Source organism: Abramis brama, assembly GCF_963993115.1.
Source record: "Abramis brama genome assembly, chromosome: 9".
NCBI lineage: Eukaryota > Metazoa > Chordata > Actinopteri > Cypriniformes > Leuciscidae > Abramis > Abramis brama.
Genome location: NC_139971.1, coordinates 16265522 through 16292209, shown reverse-complemented (window position 1 = coordinate 16292209; position 26688 = coordinate 16265522). Strand labels below are relative to the sequence as shown.

Genomic DNA, 26688 nt, shown 5'->3' with positions numbered 1-26688 from the left:
AACGAACTTGAGCGCGCAAAAGACGCGATATGTGAACGGCCTCTTGGCGCTGCGACCTCCAATAAGGCCGCGAGCGACGTGTTGGAGACCCAGCACTAGAGCTCCGCTTTGTAGGCTACGACTCGATACTTTTTTGCTACTTTGTAATAACTTTCTGCGGCCAGCGTTTCTGGAAATAAACGAGGGTAAACCCTTTTTAAGACCTGACTAAATGAAATTTAAGACCGCGGATGAAAATCTGGCCGTTTTTAAGACTTTTTAAGGCCTTAAATTTGAAGTTCAGAATTTTAGACTTTTTAAGACCCCGCGGGAACCCTGCTCTAAACACCTCTCCCTCTTGCTGGAAAGATCTGAAAGATTTCTGAGAAACCAAGTAAAACGAAAGTAAAAGCAGCACCAAACTGGGGTTTTACCATTATTTTTCCAGGGAATATGGGTGGCAGACAGCGGCAGAGAAGTCTCATGACTCATGATTACATCATTTATGAACAAATGGTCTAGTTATTGTAAACATCTGCGTGTTACAAAGGAATCCAGCCAAGCCACCAAGTACTTATAACACATTTATAATACCAAACCATCGTAACTCTAAAACACTCGACATACTACAGACACTAGGCCCTTATTCTGCAGATTTTAAGGCAGCAGTACATTCTCCAATGACTAAAATTCTCTCTACAGATATTGGTATTGATATTGGTATATCAAAATATTAAATGCAACAACATCTTGACATTTTCAAAAGAAAATAGGAGTGGGGGACATGAATATTAATCACTTGGCATAAACTGATTAGCTGAAATCAAAACGTGAGTGCTAGCAAATGGGATTGTGTCTTGCGCACTAGTTGTGAATTTGTGTTTATGGCTAAAATAGTGAATAATTCCAAAACATTGTCATCATTTTGACAGGAAAAAACAAAAATACCATTTTCATCTAGTGTATAAATTTTACGCAGTATGTCAGACTCTCTTGCATTCTTTATTTGCATGCATGTGAGAGAAATAGTAAAAGAGAGAGTGCCATCAGCATAGCAATGGCAATTTGCCTGCCAGCAATAATATCAGGCCCGCACCCGATTATTTTGATAGCGGCTGGTTCTGAAATAGATCTGTCATGACAGCAACAGTTACTCACAATCACTTCTTCTTTAGTGATTTTGCCTTCAAAATAAAAGTATGATAACGTTTTTGCAGCAATGTTTTATTTTGAGATGAATTCGGAGCTTTTAATTTGAAAAGTTCTGAAAGACATTCAAAAGAGTCTGTGGATCGCTTCGTTGCAGATAAGACACACTGGCTTTGCATTCACAAAACTAGGTAGGATGAACGCATAGTTGTCTTTCCATTCTTCTTTGTATGCCCTATTTTCCCTGTCAACTTTCCTCTTTAGACTCTTTGATAGTGCCATTTTCTCTCACCAGCTAGTTTAAATGTTGACATCACTCTGCACACGACATAATAGCGTACCTCGAGCACACAAACAATTTTTAAAAAATGTAATACGTAATACTTGAAATTTAATACGTGAGGATGCCAAGGAATAATTTTGAGTGTAAAAGTAGGCTAGTCAAATAATTATTACAATAAGTTAGGCTCCATTGTGTAACAAGCAAATTAAAATGATTCACATTTATTATTCACAATATGGAAAGAGGAAATAAAACATTCTGAATGTTCTGATCCAATCTGACTTCTGACCTGTAATGCTGCCTGGATCATAATCATACATTGTTCGCTCATTGGCCAGAGGAGAAATGGCCCCCGACTGAGCCTGAGTTCTCCCAAGGTTTTTGAAAATGTGACAAATGGCACAACTTCAACTGTGTCACAAGGCATGGCGGTGCTACACTAATTTGCAACCCCCAGGGTAATGACCTCAGGTCTCCCTATTAAGGGGACCTCTTCACCTCTATGACTGGGGGCCTCTTCTGATTTTTCAAATATATATATATTTATTTACGACATGGTTGTTAACGTTGGGAAGCATATTCCTCACTGAGAAAGAAAAACTACGAAGACCACACCTACCCAAATGTGGAAAATACATCCTATGGACTCATCAGTGGGGAGTACTAAATAGGGAAGAGTCCTTGAGGTGGGCTCCACCTAACGAGGGGAGACTACCAGCTTTACAGCGACTAGTGATGGGGCTAGCTCCATTCAGGGGAAGACACTGGGTTCACAGAGAGGGAAACTGAACAGTGGAAGAATACATCATATGGAGTCACTGTCAGGGAACCACTACATACGGAGTTCACCATTCAAGGGAAACTCTAACTGGACCTAAAAAGCCCACATTATCACCTCAGGGAGGGGAAAGCGCTAATGCAAACGCTACACCCAATCAGTTTGTCCGAGTTTTACCTGTTTTTCTTAAGACTTGAGACGAAACTGTTTCCATGCGGAGATTATGAAATCTCGCAAAAGTGTTGGGTGTAGCCCAGCCCATAGCTCTATATATGTCTGCTAAGGTATGCCAGCCTACGTGGAAGCTCCGCGTCCAGTCCAAATATATGTGCAAAGCATGCACTGGACACAAAGACAGGGCTGGGTCTCCCTCATCAGGAAGGATTGCTTGCAAGTTCACCACTTTGTCCCTGAAGGGAGTAGTGGGAACTTTGGGCACATATCCAGGCTGGGTCTCAAGACAACGCGAGTAGGCCGGCACGAATTACAGGCACGAGTCACTAACGGAGAAGGCTTGTAGGTCCCCCACCCTCTTGACGGAGGTGAGCGCAATCAGGAGGGCAGTCCTCTTTGAGAGGGTGCTAAATGCAACTGATTGCAAAGGCTTAAACGGATCTCTCTGCAGGGCCTGTAGGACCAGAGAAAGATCCCAAGAGGGGATGACGCGAGGATTAGGAGGGTTTAGCTTATGTGCACCTCTTAGGAACCTATCAATTAGGTTGTGGTTTCCCAAATACTAGCCACCCATCATGTCGTGGATAGCACTATTGCGGCTATGTACGACCTTAGGGCCTTTCAGTAAATGAGTAAATGATGATAGAATTTTTATTATTTAAATAGTGTGTGCCTAAATAATTAGTTTCTTCAAATTTAAACACAACTAAATGGCACTAAAATCTCATGATAGTTCATGTGTTTATAGTTCTACTGATAATAGTATTAATATATCTAATTTCTTATCTGGACTTATATGTGTTTCTGCATGTGATGGTGTTTTCACAGGTGGATATACCTACACTGCTCTGCTTTAAAGCTGTATGCCCTCCTGCCAAAACCAACAGTACACCACACAACCAGAGATCCCTCATAAGCCCATATACTCCAACCATTTCAAACTGATACAATTTATCTTCTTCCTTTTGTACACATTGTCCTTTCTTTTTTACGTGTCACTCTACATCCTTTGATGTAGATATTAGATAGATAGTTAGATATTAGATTTTTTCTGCTTTGCCTCCTACACTCTCCATTTTTATTTCTCTCTTTCTAGCATTCTAGCATTCTCTAGCTCGTTCTTTCTGCTGGTGGTTGTTGGTTCATAACAATGATACAGTTTGCTTCTCTCTCAACCTTAGCATTAGAGCATTCCTGCTTAAACATTCCCAGATATTAGTAAACAAAAACACTGGGGAACAGAACACTAAGTGTAAAATAGTGTTAAAGCCTTCCAAACCTGATTATGTAATTCCATATCTGGTCGTCACACTGTTCTATCCCTCTACATTTTTTAAATTTTTCCATGGGGAAGAATTATCTGGTATTTGCTAAGGAACTGGAGACTTGCCATACCATTTTCCAATGGACAAGCTTATCCCAGCCCACTCTCCTTCTGTTTCCCTCCTACATTTGGATAAAAAACACCAGCTTTCAATCCCTTGCTCTCTTGAATTAAAAACTGAGGCTAGAACACCCAGCAAAACAGAGCCGGATGACATTCCTTAAGATTCCAGAATTCCCAAACGCTGCCACAACAGAGTGTGTTAAAGTTCATAAACAAATATCCATTTGTGTAAAACTGTAAATGTCCATCAAAACTCAAAGATTTTGAAAGGTGTGCATATGTGCCTCCATAGTTCCTCACCACACTAAGCTGACTCCAGGATGTCCGGATGGGTCTGTATTGGACCACAATGCCTTCATCTGGCTGAGGTTGTTTGGGCTCAGTGTCCTCATCAGAATCATTGTGCAGTGCTTTCTCTTGGTAATTCTGGTACAGAACTTCTTCCTCTGAAACAACAAAACACATAGTAACTTTGTAAGACAGTGAAAACATTACTAGAAATGATCACCTGATGGCACAGTCTGAACTACACATTTCACATATTTAACATAATATTTAACATACCTGTGACCAGTTTACACAGACATGAATCTATCTTCTGTTTTTAAGATTTTTAAGAATAAAATAAAAAAATTCACATGTATGCATTTCAATTAATTGGATTATAGAAATGATTATCTGCTTCATTTGAGTCTATTAGGATATCCAACACTAAAACTGCCTGATTAGCTGATATTGACAAGCCATAATAGGGCTGTGCAAAAAAAAAAAGGTCTGTGCAAGAGCTGGTATAAACCACAGTATAAAATGTCTATCATTAGTGATTTTGCTATGTCATGTATATTGAGGTATTTAAATATTTTTAAATATTATACACTATTGACACTTCAAAGTGATGAAATGCATGAATGAGAATATAAAAAGCAGGACGTGCCTGATGTTAAAATAATAAACACTCAATTCATGTAAACACAGCCAGTTATGTCTTAAGTGAAAGTAAACAGTATAATAGATCTGTGCGTTTGATCTTAAAGGAGATCATGAAAATCTGACTTTTTCAGTGTTTAATTGCTATATAATCGGGTCCCCAGTGCATCTACCAACCCAGAAAATGTGAAAAGTGACAACCCAGTAACTTTGTTTTGGTAAGCCTTTCTCTGCAAGCATGTAAAAAAATAAGCCGATCAGATTTTGCTCCCCTTCTGATGTAGGAAGGGGATCTTATTATAATATTACCGCCCCTTAATCTGCACGTTTCCAACCACGGCGCCGCCATTTGGTTTTTGCAAGTGACAACAGTGCACCCAGTTCTAACACAATGGCAAAAGTTCAAGCAAAGCATGCAAACTGTTCTGTTGTTGGCTGCACAGACGATCACAGAACACTAGTTGACAAAAAAAAAATGTCACAGCTATCTTATAAAGACCTCAGAGAACTGTCAACATGTAAAAGTTAAACATTACAGTACATGCAAGTCGATGAGATTGATCAATGTAACTCCACAACAACTACATAAATGTATCCACTAACCATTCAGAAATGTTCAGGTGCAGTCTTAAAGTTGCAACCTCTTCCTGAGTCTCTCCGTGAGGCTGCAACCTCACTACTGGTTATTTCTGAGATTTTGGATGAGTGAGATTATTCACGTGTTTTGTTATTTCCGGAGTATCCGAAGCTATTGTAAAGGATTGGCCCTCTTCTGAAAGGGGGCAAGGAGCAGCAGCTCATTTGCATTTAAAGCGACACACAAAAAGGCACATTTTTGCTCACACCCAAAAAGGGGCAAATTTGACAAGCTATAATAAATGATTTGGGGGGTATTTTGAGCTGAAATTTCACAGACACATTCTGGGGACACCATAGATTTATATTACATCTTGTAAAAAGGGGCATAATAGTGTTGTCAAAGTACAGACTTCGGTACCAAGTCGATACTGAAATTTTAAAAATGTGACAATTTGAGCGCTGTTGAGCGGAATAGCATGTTTAAAAACAACTGGTACTGACCAAAGTGCTTTACAAAAGGACTTTATAGAAAACATATATGTGATGAGGTTCAACGTTGTAAATGAAGGGAAGGAAGAAGACAGGGGTCGGCGAGACTGGGACTCTCGTTTATTTAAAGAAAAAGCTCAAAACAAAAAGGGTGCACACAGAGCGCGTTCACCGTGCTACAAGCACAGCACATATAAAACAACAATTCAGATTATCTTTCGACGATTTCTCCGTGAAAGCAGCAGCAGACAAGGTCCCAGTCCAACTCTCTCTCTCTCTCTCTCTCATTCCCGCCGGCTTATATCCGGTCTCTCCACGCCAATTACTGCAATCAGACACAGGTGTTCATCATCTGCACTTGACCAACTTACTCACCGCTCGGCTCCCTCCTCTCTCTCCCGCTACAGACTTCGCAAAACCACGCCCCCCTCGCCACAATATAAAACAGAAAAGCAAATTTAAAAACAATAAAAATGGAAAACCTATGAACTAAGGAAAGAAAAAAAAGATAATCAAGATATATTGAAAGCAACTGAAAAAAAGATACGTTTTCAAAATGGATTTAAATTAATAAAGTTTGGCCGGATCTGATGTAAGCTATTCCATAACTTAGGGGCCGATGACCGCAAAAGCACAATCACCCCTGTTTTTAAGTCTAGTTCTAGGAACAGATAGTAGATCAGAGTCCCCCAATCTGAGGGATCTTGAATGTGTGGGCAGATGTAGCAGTTCAGATAGGTACGGTGGAGCCTGGTTCTGCAAACACTTAAGAAAACAAATAACAAAACATTAAACTAAATTCTGAATTTAACTGGTAGCCAAAGAAGCGAGATCAAAACCGGGCATCAAAAATGAATTGCAAGCGTGTGATACATATTTGAGGGGCACCAATATTAAGAGTATTAAGAGTTATAATAATCTAATCTGGAACTTACAAAAGCATGCATAGCAGTCTCAAAGTTCTTAGCAGACAAAAAGGGCTTTGGCAGACAAAAAGTAACAGCATTTAAGATGTTAGAGCAGATAGAATTAAAAAAAGTTCAAATGTTCATCAGCATCCAAGAAGCTTAAAGATGAGTCCATGTCTTGATTGGCACGTAGACTGAGATATGATGCTATAAAATCCTCTCTTGCGCAATCAGTAAAAATACGAGTCAGCCGTGAGCGAGGTTGCTTATGTATAATTCCATTAAGAGGTAGGGAGAACAAAATCCAATCGGCAAGTGATCCGACATGTCCGATACAGGTAAACCACGTGATAAAATTAAGTCTAAAGTATGTCCCTGAATATGAGTGTGGCCAGACACCCACTGATCAAAATCAAAAGAGACAATAAAAAGACTTAGAAACTCTTTAGAGAGTGGCTTAGAATCGCAGCATACATGAATGTTAAAATCACCCAAAATTAATAGTCTGTCATAGTTGGTAACAATATCCCCCAAGATCTCTGCAAACTCATTGAGAAAATCTTTGTAATAACTAGGGTTGGGTATCGAGAACCGGTTCCATTTTAGAACCGGTAACAAATTTCCAAAAACCGGGTATTCGATAAGACGCACACATTACGATTCCTCTTATTGATTCCTGACTTTGGGACAGTTCCAAATTCGTTATTTCCAGGGGGGCAGGGTTTCATATTATTCTGAAGCTTCCCCGGGCGCCGCCATTGATTAGCCGACCCCCACCTGCTGTTAGCATTCCATTGACTCCCATTCATTTTGGCGTCACTTTGACAGCGAATAACTTTACATCTGAGGCGTTTAAAGACTCCATTTGTCCATTATTTATTTCTAAAGAAACATGAAAATGTATAAAAGGCTCCATTACCTTGTAGCTTACGTTATGGCCCCGTAGAAGCAATTTTTGTAAAAATAGGCTAACGATTGCATCATAACCACGCGACTCTCTGTCGCACAGTAGAGAAATTACCGTATGGACAGGAGGAGAAGCTTGCGGGCAATCGGGGGGACGTGGAGGCAAAATGACAAAATAATTAATCAGAATACCTAGCAAAAGTTTATCCTGCTCCAAGCTCATGGACACCTCCTACTCACGATCTCTGTCTCTGCAAGTTTCAGAAGGGAATGATTCAGATTTCTCTTGGCACAGTTACTAGAAGACAGACGGGTTGCTCACGTCACATCTACGTCGTCAAGCTCAGTTTGAGTCTGTGCAGTTCGCTCGACCCCCAGGAAGTGAGAGCTTCTAATTGACTTCACTTGTCTCCGTTGAATCCAATGGGGTCGCTGTGTCCAGTTTATATACTGTCTATGGTTATTTCAAATGTAGGCGCGCGACAAGCACGTTCATAATAGAAGCGACGTGGGCACGACGAGCATGCGGTGCGTGGCGCTCATTTTCGCAAGCGCTTGTGGAAAGAAGGAGAAAGCGGCGCGGCCGTGCTTTTCCATGCATTTTTAGACGCGATATGTGAACGGTCCCTAATTCAGGAATCTATGTGGCTTAAAATCATTTTTGTTTTGTTTAAAATGGAGATCACGATTGCATACATCAGACAACTACTCAGAATAACATGTTTAGTCTAATAGTCTATTTTTTTAAAACTCGTTTGAATAATTAATTCAAACACTAATTAATTCAGTGTCTCATAAATACTTGTTTAATTAATGAATGATTCACCGTTTTTGAACGAATCTCTCGAGTCTTCTTGAATAAATAATTCAATGAAAAAAACGATTTTTGCCAGCTACTGGAGTAATAATGTAATCAATACCTTTATATGAAAAGACTCCTTTCACTTTAGCCATTTTATTGGTTATTGCTTAAAATTGGCAAGAATAAATGGTAGAAATATTTATTCTTCAAGTATTTGCCTTTTTTTCTCCCTCCAAAAAATATTGTAATCAGAAACAAGAATCGATAAGAACCGGATTCGATAAGCAGAATCGGAATCGGAATCGATAAAAATGAAACGATACCCAACCCTAGCGATAACCCAAGACAAATACCAGTGAGTTTAGTTAATGTGAGCTGTAGCAACTGCACTTCAAAGGTGCAGCGAGGGCTAGTTGTTAGACCGCGGCAGGGATAATAATTCTTAAACACTGTCGCTAGTCCACCACCACGGCCAGAAAGCTGCGGTGAATTAAAAAAATGACAGTCCTGTGGAACTAATTCAGTGAATTAACTTAACTCCAGGTCTCAGTAATGAATAAAATATCCAAGTCATGCGCCGTGAAGAAGTCATTTATTATAAATGTCTTGTTCACCACTGACCGTGCGTTGATCAAAGCCACCTTAAGTGGCGATGTTGCTTCCTCCAGCAGTGTTTTCCAGTTTAGCGGTCAGAGGTCAAGGAGATTCACTCCACGGTGTCGAAAGCGGGAGGAGACACCGCGTGAAGGCACAGACGAAGAGCATGGAACAACAGGTCGAAGCCACCGATGCAAGGGAAAAGACCATGCAAAGGCACTGGCAAAGTGGCGCTCATAGGCCAGCACAGGTCCAATACACACACGCGGAGACTGCTCGAGACTTCAGCCGAACAGCGATTCCACCCCGCTTGCCACGCTTCCTCTGACACCGTCGCCTAAAGGGAGGATCGGCGGGATACCAACTCAGGTGTGCAGGGAGGTGTGGGTGAGCAGGTAGGGGTGACCCATCGGCAAGACACAGTTGAGTCGATAGCCATGCGGATATTTAATAATGTTTGGCGATCGTAAACGAGCGACATGTCACAGTCTGAATTTAGTAGGAACAAACATAAAATCACAAGATTTAAAAACAAGAAGGAGATCGCAACAGACGGCATGCCACATACAACGGCGCCATCTTTTTCAATGGAATGGCCATTGTACTCACGCTCATCAAATATGTCTGTGATTGGCTACAATGATCAGCACTTCAAAAACATGTTGTAAATATACATCAATGACGCTCTTCATCGAGCACTTGCACAGATACACACGGGAACGTTTGAAATCAGGCATCTATCAGCGGATCATATGTCATGCATAGTGTGTTATGTAAATATATTTGCACAGTGAAGTAGCCACTGCTTAAAGTTTATTGACACATTAAAGTGATAAAATACATATCCAATTGAAATCGGATCAGATTTAGTAATTGTGAACGGCAAAAAAAAAAAAAAAAAAAAAAAAAATGGCATGAAATGCGAATTTTACAAATCAGTTTCGAGCTACATTCATATGTGTTTTGAAATCCTATTCAAATTGCATTTCTGGAAATCTGTTTCAGTCTGACTGCTCTGATCGGATTTTGCGTGGTTTATGTGACTCATGCCACATAAAACATAAACGTCAGACGGTGTTATAGGTAACATGTTGAAAGTCGCTGCAGAAACAATGTCGTGTTGCTGCAAAGTGCCAGATTAGCAGAAAATATCAATACAAAGAAAGGAGATATGTTTCGAAACTGGCAGATACACCAGCATGGAATAAAGCCACGCAATCCAGCCTTCAACGTTTCTGTAGTAGCCTCATAGCGCAGTAGTCCAGCGCAGCGGCTGTTGTTGTTTTTGGCGTATATCTACCAACGCAACGTCATTGAAATCAATGCAAATATTACGCAAAATGAAAGAACGGCATGGGACACACAAATTGGATCTGAACAGTTGCGATAAACATTGTGGGCAGTCAATAATTTTAGATCAGATTCCAATCAGATACACAAATAATCAGATTTGGACAGACAGTGTAGCCCGTAGCCTTACTTTCACCTAGCACCGGACCACGACTGACTGTGAATGATAACATAATTAGCATTAATACCATGAATGATCACCACATCAGAGCGAATATGTCATTATACGTCATATTGGCAATAAGAAGTAGGCCTACATACTAGCGGTGTGACGAGACAAGACATGAGATTGGGTTCATGAGAATGAGAACAAGATGAGACGAGATTTTATAGAAATCCTCAATGACAAAGTTCATGACTGGAAAAATAATCTGCAGGTGCATTTTGAAATGTTTTAACTAATAATCTTCTAATGAATGTCATTTCAGTTCTACTTTATGAGTATGAATTATCATATGTATTGAAAGACAACAATATACAAGCACTGTAAAAGGTTTTGCCACAAACTGTTTGGCTTTTCTCCTGTATGATTTCACATGATTCTCTTCAGACCTTACTCTACATGAATTATGAGCTTCCAGAACTTCTGATTGAGGCTGTGTGTGACCTTCTGATTGAGGCTGTGTGTGACCTCCTAATTGAACTCCTTTCCACAAATTGAACATAGAAATAAAAACTGTACAAATAACAAAAATAAATAACAGTTTTATCTTAGTCTTATTAAGTGCAAACAATAAGTGCAAGTGCAACCATAATCAAAGAACTGTAGCACACAGACTCTTTATAATTGTTGTGAAATTGCTGTTTTATTTTGCACAGGCAGTTATAGGGTTAAAGTCTGCGTGAACCGGAAGTTGCAAACGACTTTTCTCCAGTGTTGTGACGTATTTCCCAGTGAAAAGGAATATTGAACAGAGGGCAGGGTTTTACTCTAGTGCTCCTCTTCTCCATCTCTGCTCATAACAGACTAACGGTTTGAGGGGAGTGGTTAAGCGTTTCCCAACCCAAGCCGTCAAACCTACATCATCAAAGAAGGAACGCCATTCCAGACCGGAAGTAACTTTACAGACTTTGATTAAAGATTACGACGGCAAACAATTTTTTTCTGTGTATTAACTTGCACGGATACATTTTTCACCACAAGACTAGTAATATGCGCTATCAAAGTAAATAGGGTCAATTTTGATTTCAGTTGGACTTTAAGGCAGTGAGTTCGGAAAAAGGCCTGGTAGAGAGAAACGGGCAAGTGAGTTTGGCTGGTGCGTTTGTGTACAGTTTTTGCGTCCCGAAAATTAAAAGTTCAGAAACGAAGCCTCCCTTGTCTTACGTTCTTCAGATGTTACAGTACTCTCTCAATATTCAAAGTGAAAACAGAGGCCAGACCCACAACTACACAGTCCAGAGATAGGTTTGATATTTTGAGAATGTATGCAGCCTAGCCTAATTTGCGCGCATCAGGAAGCTTGCGTTCTACTTTCACTTTGGGATTTGCGATCGCACGTACTCAGTAGCGGCAGTGTTGAGCACGCATTCGATAAGATAAGACATTTATCAGACGGTTTAGGGTCTGTTGCGCAACGAATCATCCGCCATCGTCACGCGATAAGCGAACTGTGATTCCTAATGCACCTGTGCAAAAGAGCAGACGTTTACAATAGTTTACAATGGTTTTTATTTTTATAAAAACAGCAAAACGACAGTGGAGGCATGTAATCTGAATGTAGCGGTGGCATATTCTATGCTAATTTCACCCTCGCGCTCTGTCATGGCGATACCACGAGACAGCTTTTCACCCGACGAGAAATCTCGTCACATTTTAGTCTCGCGAGATCTTGTAGCACGAGATACTACTCACACCCCTACTACTACATACTACTATGTATATATCTGAAAATTTTGAACAAGTAACATATGCTGCTTTTATTCCGACCAAATTAAAACATAAATGTTTAAAAATCACATTACTGACATTTAGATCTAACGACTGCTCAGTCAGATCAGATCACACATTGCAAATTAGGGCTTGTTTACACCTGGCCACTTCATGCGTCTTTTCTGATCGGATAGCTATCTGTATTTGTAAAGACCAGGGCTGCATCCAAAAACGTAGGCAACTGACTTGTTGCAAGATACCTCACAAAACTGATTTCAAACAGGCAGCGTACCAGTGTAATGATCTACAAAGCAGAGGCCTACGTCTGGCATCAGGACCTCTTTCCTGAAGACTTTTTCGAGAGAATAACGGTCCTCAGATCCGTTTTCTCCCTCTGAGGCTTTGGTGAGAGCATAGCCTCGACCCCCAGGTTCTATGAGGGGGGACTCGAGCAGTAGCACTCTCTTCCTGCTCTTGCCGAAATGGGGATGAACCTCTTGAACGCTGCTAATTGACGCTTCATCTCCTAAAACCTCTCGCCGACCAAGCTTACAGCATAGCCGAAGAGGCCATTGAGTCTCCTTGGTGGTGCAGAGAGACAGGTCGGTGGCCCGACGAAGCTCTTTAATATTGTTGGGCCCGACCCCCTCGCCCTCATTAAGAATATCAAAGCAAGTGTGCCTGTTAAGACTGCGTCAAACAGAGCGAGGCAGGAGCGGAGCATCAGCAACTGCTCACAGTGATAACAGGCAGCCCCCTCGAGAGCTGCCTGTGCATGCTCCGCTCCCAGGCAGAGAGCACAAAATATAATTAATATATATATATATATATATATATATATATATATATATATATATATATATATATATATATATATATATATATATATATATATATATATATATATATATATATTAGTGCTGTCAGTTAAAGGGTTAGTTCACCAAAAATGAAAATTATGTCATTAATGACTCACCCTCATATCGTTCCAAGCCCGTAAGACCTCCGTTCATCTTCGGAACACAGTTTAAGATATTTTAGATTTAGTCCGAGAGCTTTCTGTCCCTCCATTGAAAATGTATGTACGGTATACTGTCCATGTCCAGAAAGGTAATAAAAACATCATCAAAGTAGTCCATGTGACATCAGTGGGTTAGTTAGAAGTTTTTGAAGCATCGAAAATACATTTTGGTCCAAAAATAACAAAAACTATGACTTTATTCAGCATTGTATTCTCTTCCGGGTCTGTTGTCAATCCGCGTTCACGACTCCGCAGTGACGCTGCTGACGTAAGACGCTGCTGACGTGTCACCAGATAACACGTCAGCAGCATCTTACGTCAGCAGCGTCACTGCGGAGTCGTGAAAGCGGATTGACTTATTTAGTCGAGCGCCGAAATGGATGCCAATAAGATTCTGAATGGAAAGTTTACTTTCCAAGTTCTATTGACAAGGCCAAAGTGATCTGTGTGTTTTGTCGTTGTGAACTGATCAATCATCGCAGCACGTCCAGTCTCAAATACCACTTGATGGCCAAGCACACAGCGGATGCGAATTCTCTGATGCGATTATTTGCTCCAAGTATGAATGACTGCTCCAAGTGAGAATGTTAGTGTGAAATTGAACACTACAGTATGCCAATGTTGTTTTCAATAAAAAAAAAAAAAAACATTTGTACAAAGCAAGCCGATCCACTTTTCCATGTTGATAAGAGCATTAAAATGAGAAAAAATAATGGGACAAAAAGAAATCAAGGGACATTTAGAATAGATCAAAATGTGCGATTAATTGCGAGTTAACTAAGACATTAATACGATTAATCGCGATTAAATATTTTAATCGTTTGACAGCACTAATATATATGTATGTCTATATACAGTATATATATATATATCTGAGTAGGTACTACATTTGAATCTAAATTTACTTCATGACCTTTAAAAAAGTATGTTCTATATAGTATGAATGTGGGAAGTATGAATGAAATTCTGACGTACTACATCTGCCATGTACAACCAGAATTCCGGAAAAGTAGGGATGTTTTTTTAATTTGAATAAAATGAAAACTAAAAGACTTTCAAATCACATGAGCCAATATTTTATTCACAATAGAACACAGATAACATAACAAATGTTTAAACTGAGAAATTTTACAATTTTATGCACAAAATGAGCTCATTTCAAATTTGATTCCTGCTACAGGTCTCAAAATAGTTGGGATGGGGGCATGTTTACCATGGTGTAGCATCTCCTCTTCTTTTCAAAACAGTTTGAAGACGTCTGGGTATTGAGGTTATGAGTTGCTGGAGTTTTGGTGTTGGAATTTGGTCCCATTCTTGCCTTATATAGGTTTCCAGCTGCTGAAGGGTTCATGGTCATCTTTGACGTATTTTCCATTTAATGATGCGTCAAATGTTCTCTTTAGGTGAAAGATCTGGACTGCAGGCAAGCCAATTCAGCACCCAGACTCTTCTACGATGAAGCCATGTGGTTGTGATAGCTGCAGTATGTGGTTTTCCATTATCCTGCTGAAATACACAAGGCCTTCCCTGAAATAGACGTTGTCTGGAGGGGAGCATTTTTTGCTCTAAAACCTTTATATAACTTTCAGCATTCATAGAGCCTTCCAAAACATGCAAGCTGCCCATACCGTATGCACTTATGCACCCCCATACCATCAGAGATGCTGGCTTTTGAACTGAACGCTGATAACACGCTGGAAGGTCTCCCTCCTCTTTAGCCAGGAGGACATGGCGTCCGTGATTTCCAACAAGAATGTCAAATTTGGACTTGTCTGACCATAGAACACTATTCTATTTTGAAATAGTCCATTTTAAATGAGTCTTGACCAACAGGACACGACGGACCATGTTCACATATGGCTTCCTTTTTGCATGATAGAGCTTTAGTTGGCATCTGCAGATGGCACGGCGGATTGTGTTTACCGACAGTGGTTTCTGGAAGTATTCCTGGGCCCATTTAGTAATGTCATTGACACAATCATGCCAACAATTGATGCAGTGTCGTCTGAGGGCCCGAAAACCACAGGCATCCAATAAAGGTCTTCGGCCTTGTCCCTTACACACAGAGATTTCTCCAGCTTCTCTGAATCTTCTGATGATGTTATGCACTGTAGATGATGAGATTTGCAAAGCCTTTGCAATTTGACGTTGAGGAACATTGTTTTTAAAGTATTCCACAATCTTTTTATGCAGTCTTTCACAGACTGAAGAGCCTCTGCCCATCTTTACCTCTGAGAGACTCTGGCTCTCTTTTATAGCTAATCATGTTACAGACCTGATATCAATAAACTTATTTAGTTGCTAGATGTTCTCCAAGCTGAAAAATGTCTTTTTCAGCCATTTGTTGCCCCCGTGCCAACTTGTTTGAAACCTGTAGCAGGCATCAAATTTGATAAAATTTCTCAGTTTAAACATTTGCTATGTTATCTATGTTCTATTGTGAATAAAATATTGGCTTAGGTGATTTGAAAGTCTTTTAGTATTCATTTTATTCAAATTTAAAAAATGTTGGGTTGTAGTCACTGTCACGTGACCTACAAGTATCAGCTTCACTGCCATCCATAAATCCTCTCCCGTGGCCTCATGTAATAGTAAAGTACCCAGCGAATGCACACTTCAGAATCTCACAGGAAGTAGTAGGTCATCCGGGGACTTTTCGCCTACTGTTTTTTTAATAAAATGCATTCGGACACACTACTCTGCTGGCATGCTGTTTTTTTACTTTTAGGGAAGTATTCGATTTTGGATGCAGCAATGGTCTTATTATTGGGAGATACGAGGGTCCGTGGCGCATTGAAGGTTTTCTGTTTTCGGTTAAAATGGTGTTGTGTAAGCGGCCCCTAAGTTAATAACTAATGATCTTTGCAACGGAAGTGAATCAATCAAAAACTAACTTTAGCTGGACAATAACTTTATTCTAGAGCTGCTGAAAAGCCAAAACAATATATGTTACTTTAATTTCCTGTTATCACAGTAAAGCTACTTTGAAACAATCTATATTGTTAAAAGCACTATATAAATGAAGGTGACTTGAATTGACTTGACTCTGCCAATGGAGAAAGCGTAACGGCTAGCTTAGATCATGTGTGTGCCTTCATAACCAATCACATTACATCCTTGACTTCATTGAATCTTGTTAAGAGTTGTGCGACAGTCAATCACTCTTTGCAGATACCACAGAAATGAATGAGAAATGCCGTAAACAATGTAAACTGAAAACAACAACTTTCCTTTTTGACTTCAAGGTTTCTTAGTTTTGACAGGTGATTCGCCAGATGTCAAAGATGGATGCCATTTAGACCTTTCTAGATTAAAAGCAGCCATCTAGATTCTAGATGACAAGTTTAAATTCTAGCAACTGCCTCCTCAGCGCATGCTATATAGTACCCAGGTCTTATTTCTGTTTACAGACGTGATGTAACAACGCAAAAACAAATGACCTCAAACTAACATTTCCCACAAAACCGGAACGACAGCACAAATTATAAATAATTGTTTTAAGCTTAATGTTGCAAATCACGCTACGATAGGGAGACTGCTTTTAACACTGATGTCTTATATACTTGCTCAATAACGGATTTTTGTTTAGTTTTTTTACCTAAAAAAAGTTACATACTGCAGCTTTAAATATAACATTTTGAATATAGAAATATGCAATGATTTAAAAAAAGAAAATAAATAATACTTAAATTATGAAACTAATACAGCTAACCCCTTTTACAAATACAGTGTGTACAATTTCCCAATATGCAAAGTTGTAACATAACCAGTAAATTACTGTTATCTGTTATGACTGAACAATGCATAAGATTACAAGTATGAACATGTGCGAGGTTAATATCACACATTTGCATTTGTGGAAAACAGCACTCCTGCTTGTGATATTGCATATACCATATCTTGAATTTTGGGGGCATTTTTGCCCCAAGTCCCATTATTTTCTGTCCCTGCTTTATTTAAATTTAATTTGACAGGCTGCTAAGAAACAACAGCAGCTCATGTTAACCTGTTTCATCTTGTAAACCTAAATACACAAATCTGTTCAATCTCTGAAGTGTATCCACCACACATGGAAAGTGGCAGCATTTGCAAAATGTAATGGATGTGAAGTAGAGATGCATTTTAGGAGTTTTATTCCGATTGTATTAGACAACTCTATTTTGATCAGGTCACTCACACTTGTGAAATGGTTGCAATGTAGAGCCCTGATTAAAGTACCTATCATAGATAAAAACATTTCATCATGCATATCAAATGAAGTAGAGTTCACTTAGTCTCTGTTGAGTGTGCTCTATGTAGCACACAGAAAGGTCTGGAGGATGCTCCAATGCTTACCCTCACTGTCAAACGTCCGCTGGGTTGGGAGGCCTTTCTTCCGCTCCACATTCTGCAAAAAGCACAAGTGATTGATTAGTTGTGCTTGACAATTGAGATTTTGACATTATTTATCCTTTTGATCTTTCATTAAAAAAAAAAAAAAAATCACAAAAATCTAACCTTTCATTTAAATAAAACAAGTGAAAGTAGGGGGGAAATCACATTATTAAACAAACGTTTTTCTCGAATACATGTTGACCACAATAATTGGCACCCCTAGAATACTACACTCACAAACTAGCCAATATTCAAACATTGCTCTTTACTTAAAAAGAAAATGTTTGCAAATGCAATTACGTGGACAAGCCAATAAACATGCAATGGGCATGAGATGCAGAATGAATCTGAATTCACATGGGAGCATGTGGCCACCTGCTCTGACTCTTTCCCATCATTCTGTCTTCATAAAAGGAATGAACTGATGGTTGTATTGGGCTGTTAGGTCCACTATCACAGTATGCTGTCATTGTTGTTCACGATGCCCAAACATTCTGAAGGATGAAATTAAGTAATGGAAGTTTATTGTCACAATCAATCTTTGACCTCTTTGATAAATATTATGACCTTTGCCGTTATATAGTGCTGCCTGACAAGGTTAATTTGAGGGCAGTGGTCACGGTCCTAAATATACACAAATACAAATACACACACAGTACATCAATATTAAAAATGGTAAATGGGCAATATTAAAATTATACACTATTTAGTCTAAATTAATAAAAAAACGAAACACTAAAATCAGTTGTTTTAAATGTAATATGTTACCATATAACACTTGATGTTTTATTAACAAAGTTCTGGAGGAACACATTCAAATTGCCTATCCAATCAGCACGAGAGGAGGCCTACAGTATATCCATAGCCGACTCACCTATGTTCCTCAACAGTTTTTTGCATCCCTCCACCACCCCGACTCCTCACTCGACTGGTTACTATCCTAGCCAGGGGTACGGGGGGAGTACTCTGGGTTCAGGACAAATTTCGAGCTCGGAGCCCTCCCCGTGGACAGCACGGCAAATATGCATACTCTTTACTCTATCTGATTATTTGTAAGTGTGAACTTGTGAAACTGTGACGATCCGGTGCGGATATCTAAATCAGATAAAATCATAGGTTCGGGTGTGTGGTGGATGATTCATTTTTAACAGCGTATTTGTGTGAAGTTAGAGCTGATCCACGCATCTCTACTGTATATACATATACACACTCTCTCCTTCATTGAGCAGTGAAAAACAATTCCTTAATAATTATAAAACAATACACAGATTAGGATTTCCAAAAGTTCCGGGATGCATTCACATTATGACCACAACATAAGAAGTAATGTAATTTTTTACAATATTTAGTGTTCAACTCACTTTGCTCCTGGATGGACTCAGGTTAGACTGTCTCTCTTCAGCGACTCCTTCCAGCACAGGCTGGGACAGACGTTTGGCCTTTGGGTCTAATGATGGAACTTCTATATCTACACCGCTGCCCATTGCCCGGCGATATGATTTGGAGCGCTGGCCTCTTGTCAGTAGTCCTCCATTCTCATCTCCATCCAGCTCATCATCCTTACTGCTGGAGAAAGAAGAAGTCTCAAACATGCTTCGCGGTCGGAAGGCACTTTTTCCTGTGTCCATAAACTTTTGAGAGTGCTTGCTGAAGCGTGTGTCGGAGACCAGACCCCTGGGGATGATCTGCTGGGTGCCCATCTTATGCGCTGCAGGACTGTGGGTGCTCAGTATTATTGGGGAAGGGGGCTGCTTGCCCTCCGAGCCCTGAGATGACCCTGAACTCTGCCGCTGCAACAGGATGCCCCCCGGCCTTTCAGTGGGGGAGGGGCTGCAGGTTGTTGGGGGGTCTGAGGGAAGGCTAAGGTTGGAGGACATAGAGGGGATGCTGGAGGTGGAACTGTGAAGTGGGGAGCTGCGGTAGCCGATGGGAGATCCAGGGACATCATGTGATTGGCGTGAAGGCATGGAATTTTGAGGTGATATGTTTGAGGTGATAGGTTTTGGTGAAACTGTGTCTGGAGGTGAAGAAGCATCCCCAAAAACAATTTGATCCCTTTGAGAGGTGAGGGTGAACTGACTGGCGAGACGTTTGAGTGGCTCTGTTATGTCATGCCAAACACTGAGTCCTCCATTCGCATTCTTGGTGGGCAACAAAGGAGTTTTAGGGGAAGAAATAGCGTCTGCACTCTTATCATCCGATTTAGTAATGTTTGACAGAGAGAACCTGCCGTTAGATAAATATCCAATACTGATGCTCCGGACCACCCTAGTCTTCCTAGTGGGTTTGTTGAGAGTGTGTTTCAGCACTGTAGTGTTTGACGCAGTGGTGCTGATCTTCTCAGCCGGCTGGGTGAGAGTGAACATGCACTTATCATCCACAGGAAAGTCTGTCATAAGAACTCCATCTATTTGGTAACTATGAGGTCTGGGCTTGTGCTTCTTGTCATTTTCGCTGCGTCTTTTCCAGAGAGGAATGATATTGTTGTTGGAGAGATCCACTTCGTTGCCAAGATCCATAATGAGTCCACTCATATCACTCAGCAATCATTCTGACCTTCGTCTGAACCTAAAGAGAGAGGGCAAAGTTGCATGAGTGGAAATTGAACTGTGCCCAGAAAGTTGATCGTTTAATAATGGCAACCAAAAGAGATGGTTCACTCAAATAAATAAATGAAAAATAAACATGCATTACTAACTCTCATATTGTTCCAAACCTGTATGAATACTTAAAAGGAACAAAATTATATTTTACAGTCTTAGTCACCATTCACTTTTGTATTGGGAAAAGATGAATCGTAACTGATCTTTAAATTCGATCTAACATTTCTTTTCGTGTTTCACAGAAGAAATGCAGTCATAGAGTTTGGAGAAAACTTTTTGGTGAAATATCCCTTTGAATTGTGCGCGAGATGTGCGGCTCAAATCCACGATTATACATTTACAGGTATTTCAACAATTTTTAACTACTTCTGAGTCTTGTAATGGATTTATATATTTTGTAAGTATTAGAGTATCAATTCCTGTCATCCTCTGTACGATTCATCGCGCTTGTTAATAGCTCTAGCGCACAAAAACAACACACATTCCTCGCGCGAAACCTTTGCAAGATTTATAGAAAAGAAATGCATGCATACCTCTGTGTGAAGATTAACTATAACCCTGCTCTCTACTACTGTTTTTCAGCCCGTATGAACTATAATTCCATTGTGGCCGTTTTTCCCTCGAGAAATACAAAAATGAATACTCTAAACTCCAGAAAGTCTGCGTTGTTTATTTGTCGTCACAAGGTGCTTTGCGCTTTTGCAGTCGTGTGTGTTGTTAGATTGAGACTGTAGTAATGCAGTAAGTCAAGGTTGGGCAGGGAGGGCACAAGAGTTCCCAGTTCACGTGACGTCATGTGCTCGATGATTTAGCTAGTGTGAGTGTCCCAATATTGTTGGCCTCAACCTATACGCTCAGTGAACTCTGATCGAGGGGAAATAAATGGTAACCGGAAATCTTATTAAACTAAAATTCATTTTAGTTTCTACTATTTTCATAAACTAATTTTGTGTAGTATTTGGTGATCAAATATAGAGATCATCTGATGTGGCGTCGTGCATAACAGTGAATACGTAGCGCCATCATGTGGTGTTTGGCTATTTTTGCAATGTTTTCAAAGATTTAGGGTGTATGGCAGGCGGATCGACATGGTTTGACTATCCATAAATATATTTTGGATAGTTGTAGCCTATTTTGACGAGTCATAATTATAATTTTACTAGTCAAAATAATAATTAGAAATATCTGTAATTCTAACTGGGCTAGAAAAATCTGATTAGAGATAACTCTGTTTTGACTGTCTACTATTCAAGATGACGTATCTTCAATTGACGCGTCATTCATACGCAATGTAATTAGAGATATATCTAATTTAATTTTGACTATTCAAAATGATATTTTCAGATATCTGAATTTTACCTGCTCCTATGGCAAACCATTTTAGCATTAAATACCCCTGGCTGTACTAGTATGGCAAGCCGTTTTGACGTCATTGATGAACAAATAAGCCTGAACCTTGAGCTGAGACTCGAAAGCGGGTTGCCTTACAGCTATGGCATATGACACAGCGCTCCTATACATAACAGCTTATTTTTATCAGTTCTTTTGGAGATTTCTGTAAGAATTATAACTTTATAGATAAAGAAGCACAGTAAATATTACATTTATATGAATGCATTAGTGTGAGAGAGTGCGTATGAATTGCACCTGGCAGCGTCTCTCTACTAATAGTGCTGTGGGTTTTAGTTACTAAGAAAACTTTTCAACTTTTCAGTTTCTAAGCTATTTTTTATTGATAAATCACAGAACAGAGTTTAAAATACGTTTCTGCGCTACTAAATGATTCTGAGTGTGCCCGATCTTCACATGATACGTGATACAAGAATTTGTATTTCTGCGAGTAATGACATCATTGTTGATATCAAGAATTAACAGTTTTACTAGTGGAAATCCCTAGTGAAAAAATTGTATACTTAAGCACAATTTATTAAGTAGCCTATAAAGTGTATTTATGCCACACTATAAATTGGTATACTTAAAGTCTGCTAAATTGGAACAACTAATTTTGTACTAAATGCAGTTTAGTTGTCCAAAAGTAGTGCTGAAGTTCAACTAAAGTTGTATTTAATATACTTGTTTGTGCTAAAGTGGAACTATTCCAAATTAAAGGCCCACTGAAGTGTCTTGAAACGCGCAGCTTTGTATGATGTGTTGGCGTAATTTCCACTGAAACAGGAAGCTAAGACGGAAGCTAAGACAGCACCATGGAAACGAATCCGTAACATTAGAGGTGTGAATAAATTCTAGCCATTTGATTCTGAAAACGGAATAAAACTCGAGCGTTTGAACACACATCTCTGAACTGTCCAAACAAACACAAACACACGACAGAAACCGGGAAAGAATTGACATATCAGCCCAGGGACATGACACTTAAGTATATCTTTAGTTGGACCTCAGCACAATTTCCATATAACCAAAGTGCATTATGCACAAAATTACTTGTTTCAATTTAGCAGACTTTAAGCATACCAATTTAGTATACTAACAGTACAATTGCAGGGTATTTATATTAAGTACATAAATATGTAATGTATTTGTAGTATACTTAGCATAAAATAAATGTATTTCAAATACATTTAAGTATATTTAGTTTTCACTAGGGGTACTACTCGTTTCATCATAAGAAGAATGGCATCTATGCTAATGTTAGTCTTTCTGTTTATTCCGAGGTTTACTGCAGTCAGCCGGATCCGGGCCGTATCCAGATCAGATGGTGGATCTGCACCTAGACACAACCACAACGCATGATGTACAGTAGTCAGCCAGATCCAGGCCGTATCCAGATCAGATGGTGGATCTGACATGACCACAATGCATCCCTGAAGTGTCAGCAGAGATTGTGTCAACTAGACTCTCCCCTGTGAAGGCCTCATCGACACGACAGCCACCGGCACTGATCCTCAACAAACCCGTCTCCATACCGTAATAACTCTGATCTTCAACCAGATGGAACTGGATAAATATTCTGAATGTTCCAATCCAATCTGACTTCTGACCTGTAATGCTGCCTGAATCACTGTTCGTTCGTTGGCCAGAGGAGAACTGACTGAGCCTAGTTTCTCCCAAGGTTTTTTTTCTCCTCCATTCAGTCACCTGATGGAGTTTTGGTTCCTTGCCACTGTCGCCTTGCTTGCTTAGTTGGGGACACTTAATATTCAACAATATCATTGATCTGCCTGCATTGACACCATTATATGAGAATTGAACTGAGCTATATATACACTCACCTAAAGGATTATTAGGAACACCTGTTCAATTTCTCATTAATGCAATTATCTAATCAACCAATCACATGGCAGTTGCTTCAATGCATTTAGGGGTGTGGTCCTGGTCAAGACAATCTCCTGAACTCCAAACTGAATGTCAGAATGGGAAAGAAAGGTGATTTAAGCAATTTTGAGCGTGGCATGGTTGTTGGTGCCAGACGGGCCGGTCTGAGTATTTCACAATCTGCTCAGTTACTGGGATTTTCACGCACAACCATTTCTAGGGTTTACAAAGAATGGTGTGAAAAGAGAAAAACATCCAGTATGCGGCAGTCCTGTGGGCGAAAATGCCTTGTTGATGCTAGAGGTCAGAGGAGAATGGGCCGACTGATTCAAGCTGATAGAAGAGCAACTTTGACTGAAATAACCACTCGTTACAACCGAGGTATGCAGCAAAGCATTTGTGAAGCCACAACATGCACAACCTTGAGGCGGATGGGCTACAACAGCAGAAGACCCCACCGGGTACCACTCATCTCAACTACAAATAGGAAAAAGAGGCTACAATTTGCACGAGCTCACCAAAATTGGACAGTTGAAGACTGGAAAAATGTTGCCTGGTCTGGTGAGTCTCGATTTCTGTTGAGACATTCAGATGGTAGAGTCAGAATTTGGCATAAACAGAATGAGAACATGGATCCATCATGCCTTGTTACCACTGTGCAGGCTGCTGGTGGTGGTGTAATGGTGTGGGGGATGTTTTCTTGGCACACTTTAGGCCCCTTAGTGCCAATTGGGCATTGTTTAAATGCCACGGCCTACCTGAGCATTGTTTCTGACCATGTCCATCCCTTTATGACCACCATGTACCCATCCTCTGATGGCTACTTCCAGCAGGATAATGCACCATGTCACAAAGCTCGAATCATTTCAAATTGGTTTCTTGAACATGACAATGAGTTCACTGTACTAAAATGGCCCCCACAGTCACCAGATCTCAACCCAATAGAGCATCTTTGGGATGTGGTGGAACGGGAGCTTCGTGCCCTGGATGTGCATCCCACAAATCTCCATCAACTGCAAGATGCTATCCTATCAATATGGGCCAACATTTCTAAAGAATGCTTTCAGCACCTTGTTGAATCAATGCCACATAGAATTAAGGCAGTTCTGAAGGCGAAATGGGGTCAAACACAGTATTAGTATGGTGTTCCTAATAATCCTTTAGGTGAGTGTATATGAACTAAATTAGTAACTTTTTTACAACAAAAATGAACCATCACTGAACTTACTTAAGATGGGCAATGGCCCTAGGAGGAATTACTTCAGGAATTAAATAATATCTGGATTCATTCATATGGTAAAAGGTCTCCAGCATGCATTTATGTAGTGCTGTGATTTTAATTGAATCATGTTGTAAAATGGAACATCTGGAGTGTAGTGTTCAATAAAAGCAGAGAACCGCAAATTGCTCGTCTGAATTCATTTATTATATTTTTAAAAGACAAGAGTGAAGTACAATGGAATTATATACCAAATGCTATATATTCAGAATCAAGGCAAACCAGGTCAAAAAAGGTGAAGGCTGATATAAAAAAGATTACAAGTTAATACAAGTTCAACTGGCATTAACATGCACCGATGAATGACATTGTTTATTTAGTAGGCTAGTATATTGTGTATGGATTGTGCCTTCTGTGTTGATGCAGGTTTGATCGTGTCATTAAGGTAATAGCCCACAAGGTGGGAGTGTTGTATTATAGCACAGTCATTCTACGAAAACGTGCCATTTTCTATTCTGAAAATCAGATTTTCAAAGTATTGTTTTTGTTGTGTTTAAGGACTTATTTGGTTTAAGTAGAGCCTTACCTGTCAGAAAAAAATATGTGGTGCCATCTCAGGCTATCTTATTTATTTATTTTCCTAAAATAATCAACATGCATATGTATGTTTTGTCAACCCCGTTAGAAACTTCAAATTGTATTTTAAAGTATTTGAAGTGACACTTAGAATAAATCTGGTATATTATGAAAGATACATCATCACTGTTTACATTAGGAGTGTTTATAAATGAAAATAATAAGGAATTTTTCTTTTCTTTTTTTATGGATGAATACGCTCAAATGCAATCGGCCATGTCACTGTATCTTAGTTTTTAGGGAAAAGTCATGACAAAAAGTAATATGTTTATAATCATATCCTAAATACCTGAGGGGGATATTGTTGTATTTTACTTAACATATTAAAAGAGGTTGTTTATATTTGGCTTTTATTTCTATTTATTATATATAGAGTATTCTAAGAGTAACGGGGTTGACAATAGAATACCTGTTCAGGAGACATGTTTGTTTTTAGACTGTTAGTAAGTGGATTTGGCATAGAAAATTATGGAAATGAATGATGACACTGAATACATAAATGTAAAACAGTTATTTTATTAAAATTATGAAAGAATTAAAAACTAAACTCATTTGCATCAACATGAAATTATGCTATCTGATGCATCCTCTCAAATACAATCAGTGTCAAATCAAATCATCTCACAGGAATGTCTGATGAAAAACAGAAGAGCAGCCTCGCCATTAACGAACTGAGCTGCAAATAAAATACAAATGCATATTAAATCACCTTTCTTGTTCACAATAGGTTATTTCATATTGTAACTTATATTAGTATGATTTGAAGAAGTTTCAAAACCTAATGAAATGATATGGGGTCAATACACATTTGTGTTCAATAACCTATATGGATTTGGTATATCAGTTGAATGGGCATTACAAACGTATTTAGGGACAAAACATGCTATTCATAATATAAATAACATTAATAATTATGTATTGAATAATATATTCTAGATGCATTCTAGAGAGGCTAAAATGCTTGTTTGTATGTAGCCTACATTTTAATAAAAAAAATAAAATAAAAACTTTTTAATACATGATATCATGGTAACGTGGTTGACACACTATGATCATCCCCTTCTGTCAGACTAAACACTACTCAATGAAAATTCATTAAAAAAGAGGAGCACTTGTCTGTTTGGCATCTTTCTTATAAAAGGCAGATGATGTCACTTCCTGAAAATGATGTCACTTCTGGGATAGTCCATTGTCCCTGAGGGGTGTGTTTATCTAAGTAACAGGTTTGAGTAAAACGTAGGGACAGTACTAAAATTCTATTTTTGTCAATATTCCAAAAAGGTCAAGAATAAAATACATGCATCATAGGTTAACTAACAATTGAGGCTTTTCATAAGTTAAATACTGATTTCAGATAATTTGATTTTATCCTCCTTAAAAG

The 26688-nt window shown here is 39.2% G+C and overlaps 1 protein-coding gene across 2 annotated transcripts in view; it reads right to left on the bottom strand.

The window, feature by feature from the left end:
- Positions 1-20919, bottom strand: part of LOC311089316 (rho guanine nucleotide exchange factor 26-like) — a 99271-nt gene extending 78352 nt beyond the window's left edge. For both annotated transcript variants that reach the window (XR_014607671.1, XM_084123916.1), the window contains exons 1-4: positions 20713-20919; positions 18938-20144; positions 17538-17589; positions 4051-4196 (exon numbers count right to left, since the gene is read on the bottom strand). Coding sequence is in view for 1 of the 2 variants with exons in the window: in XM_084123916.1 (XP_083980042.1) it covers positions 4051-4196; positions 17538-17589; positions 18938-20110 (1371 nt within the window). In the remaining variant the exon portion in view is untranslated. The remainder of the gene's footprint in view (positions 1-4050; positions 4197-17537; positions 17590-18937; positions 20145-20712) is intronic.
- Between the last annotated feature and the right edge of the window lie 5769 nt (positions 20920-26688).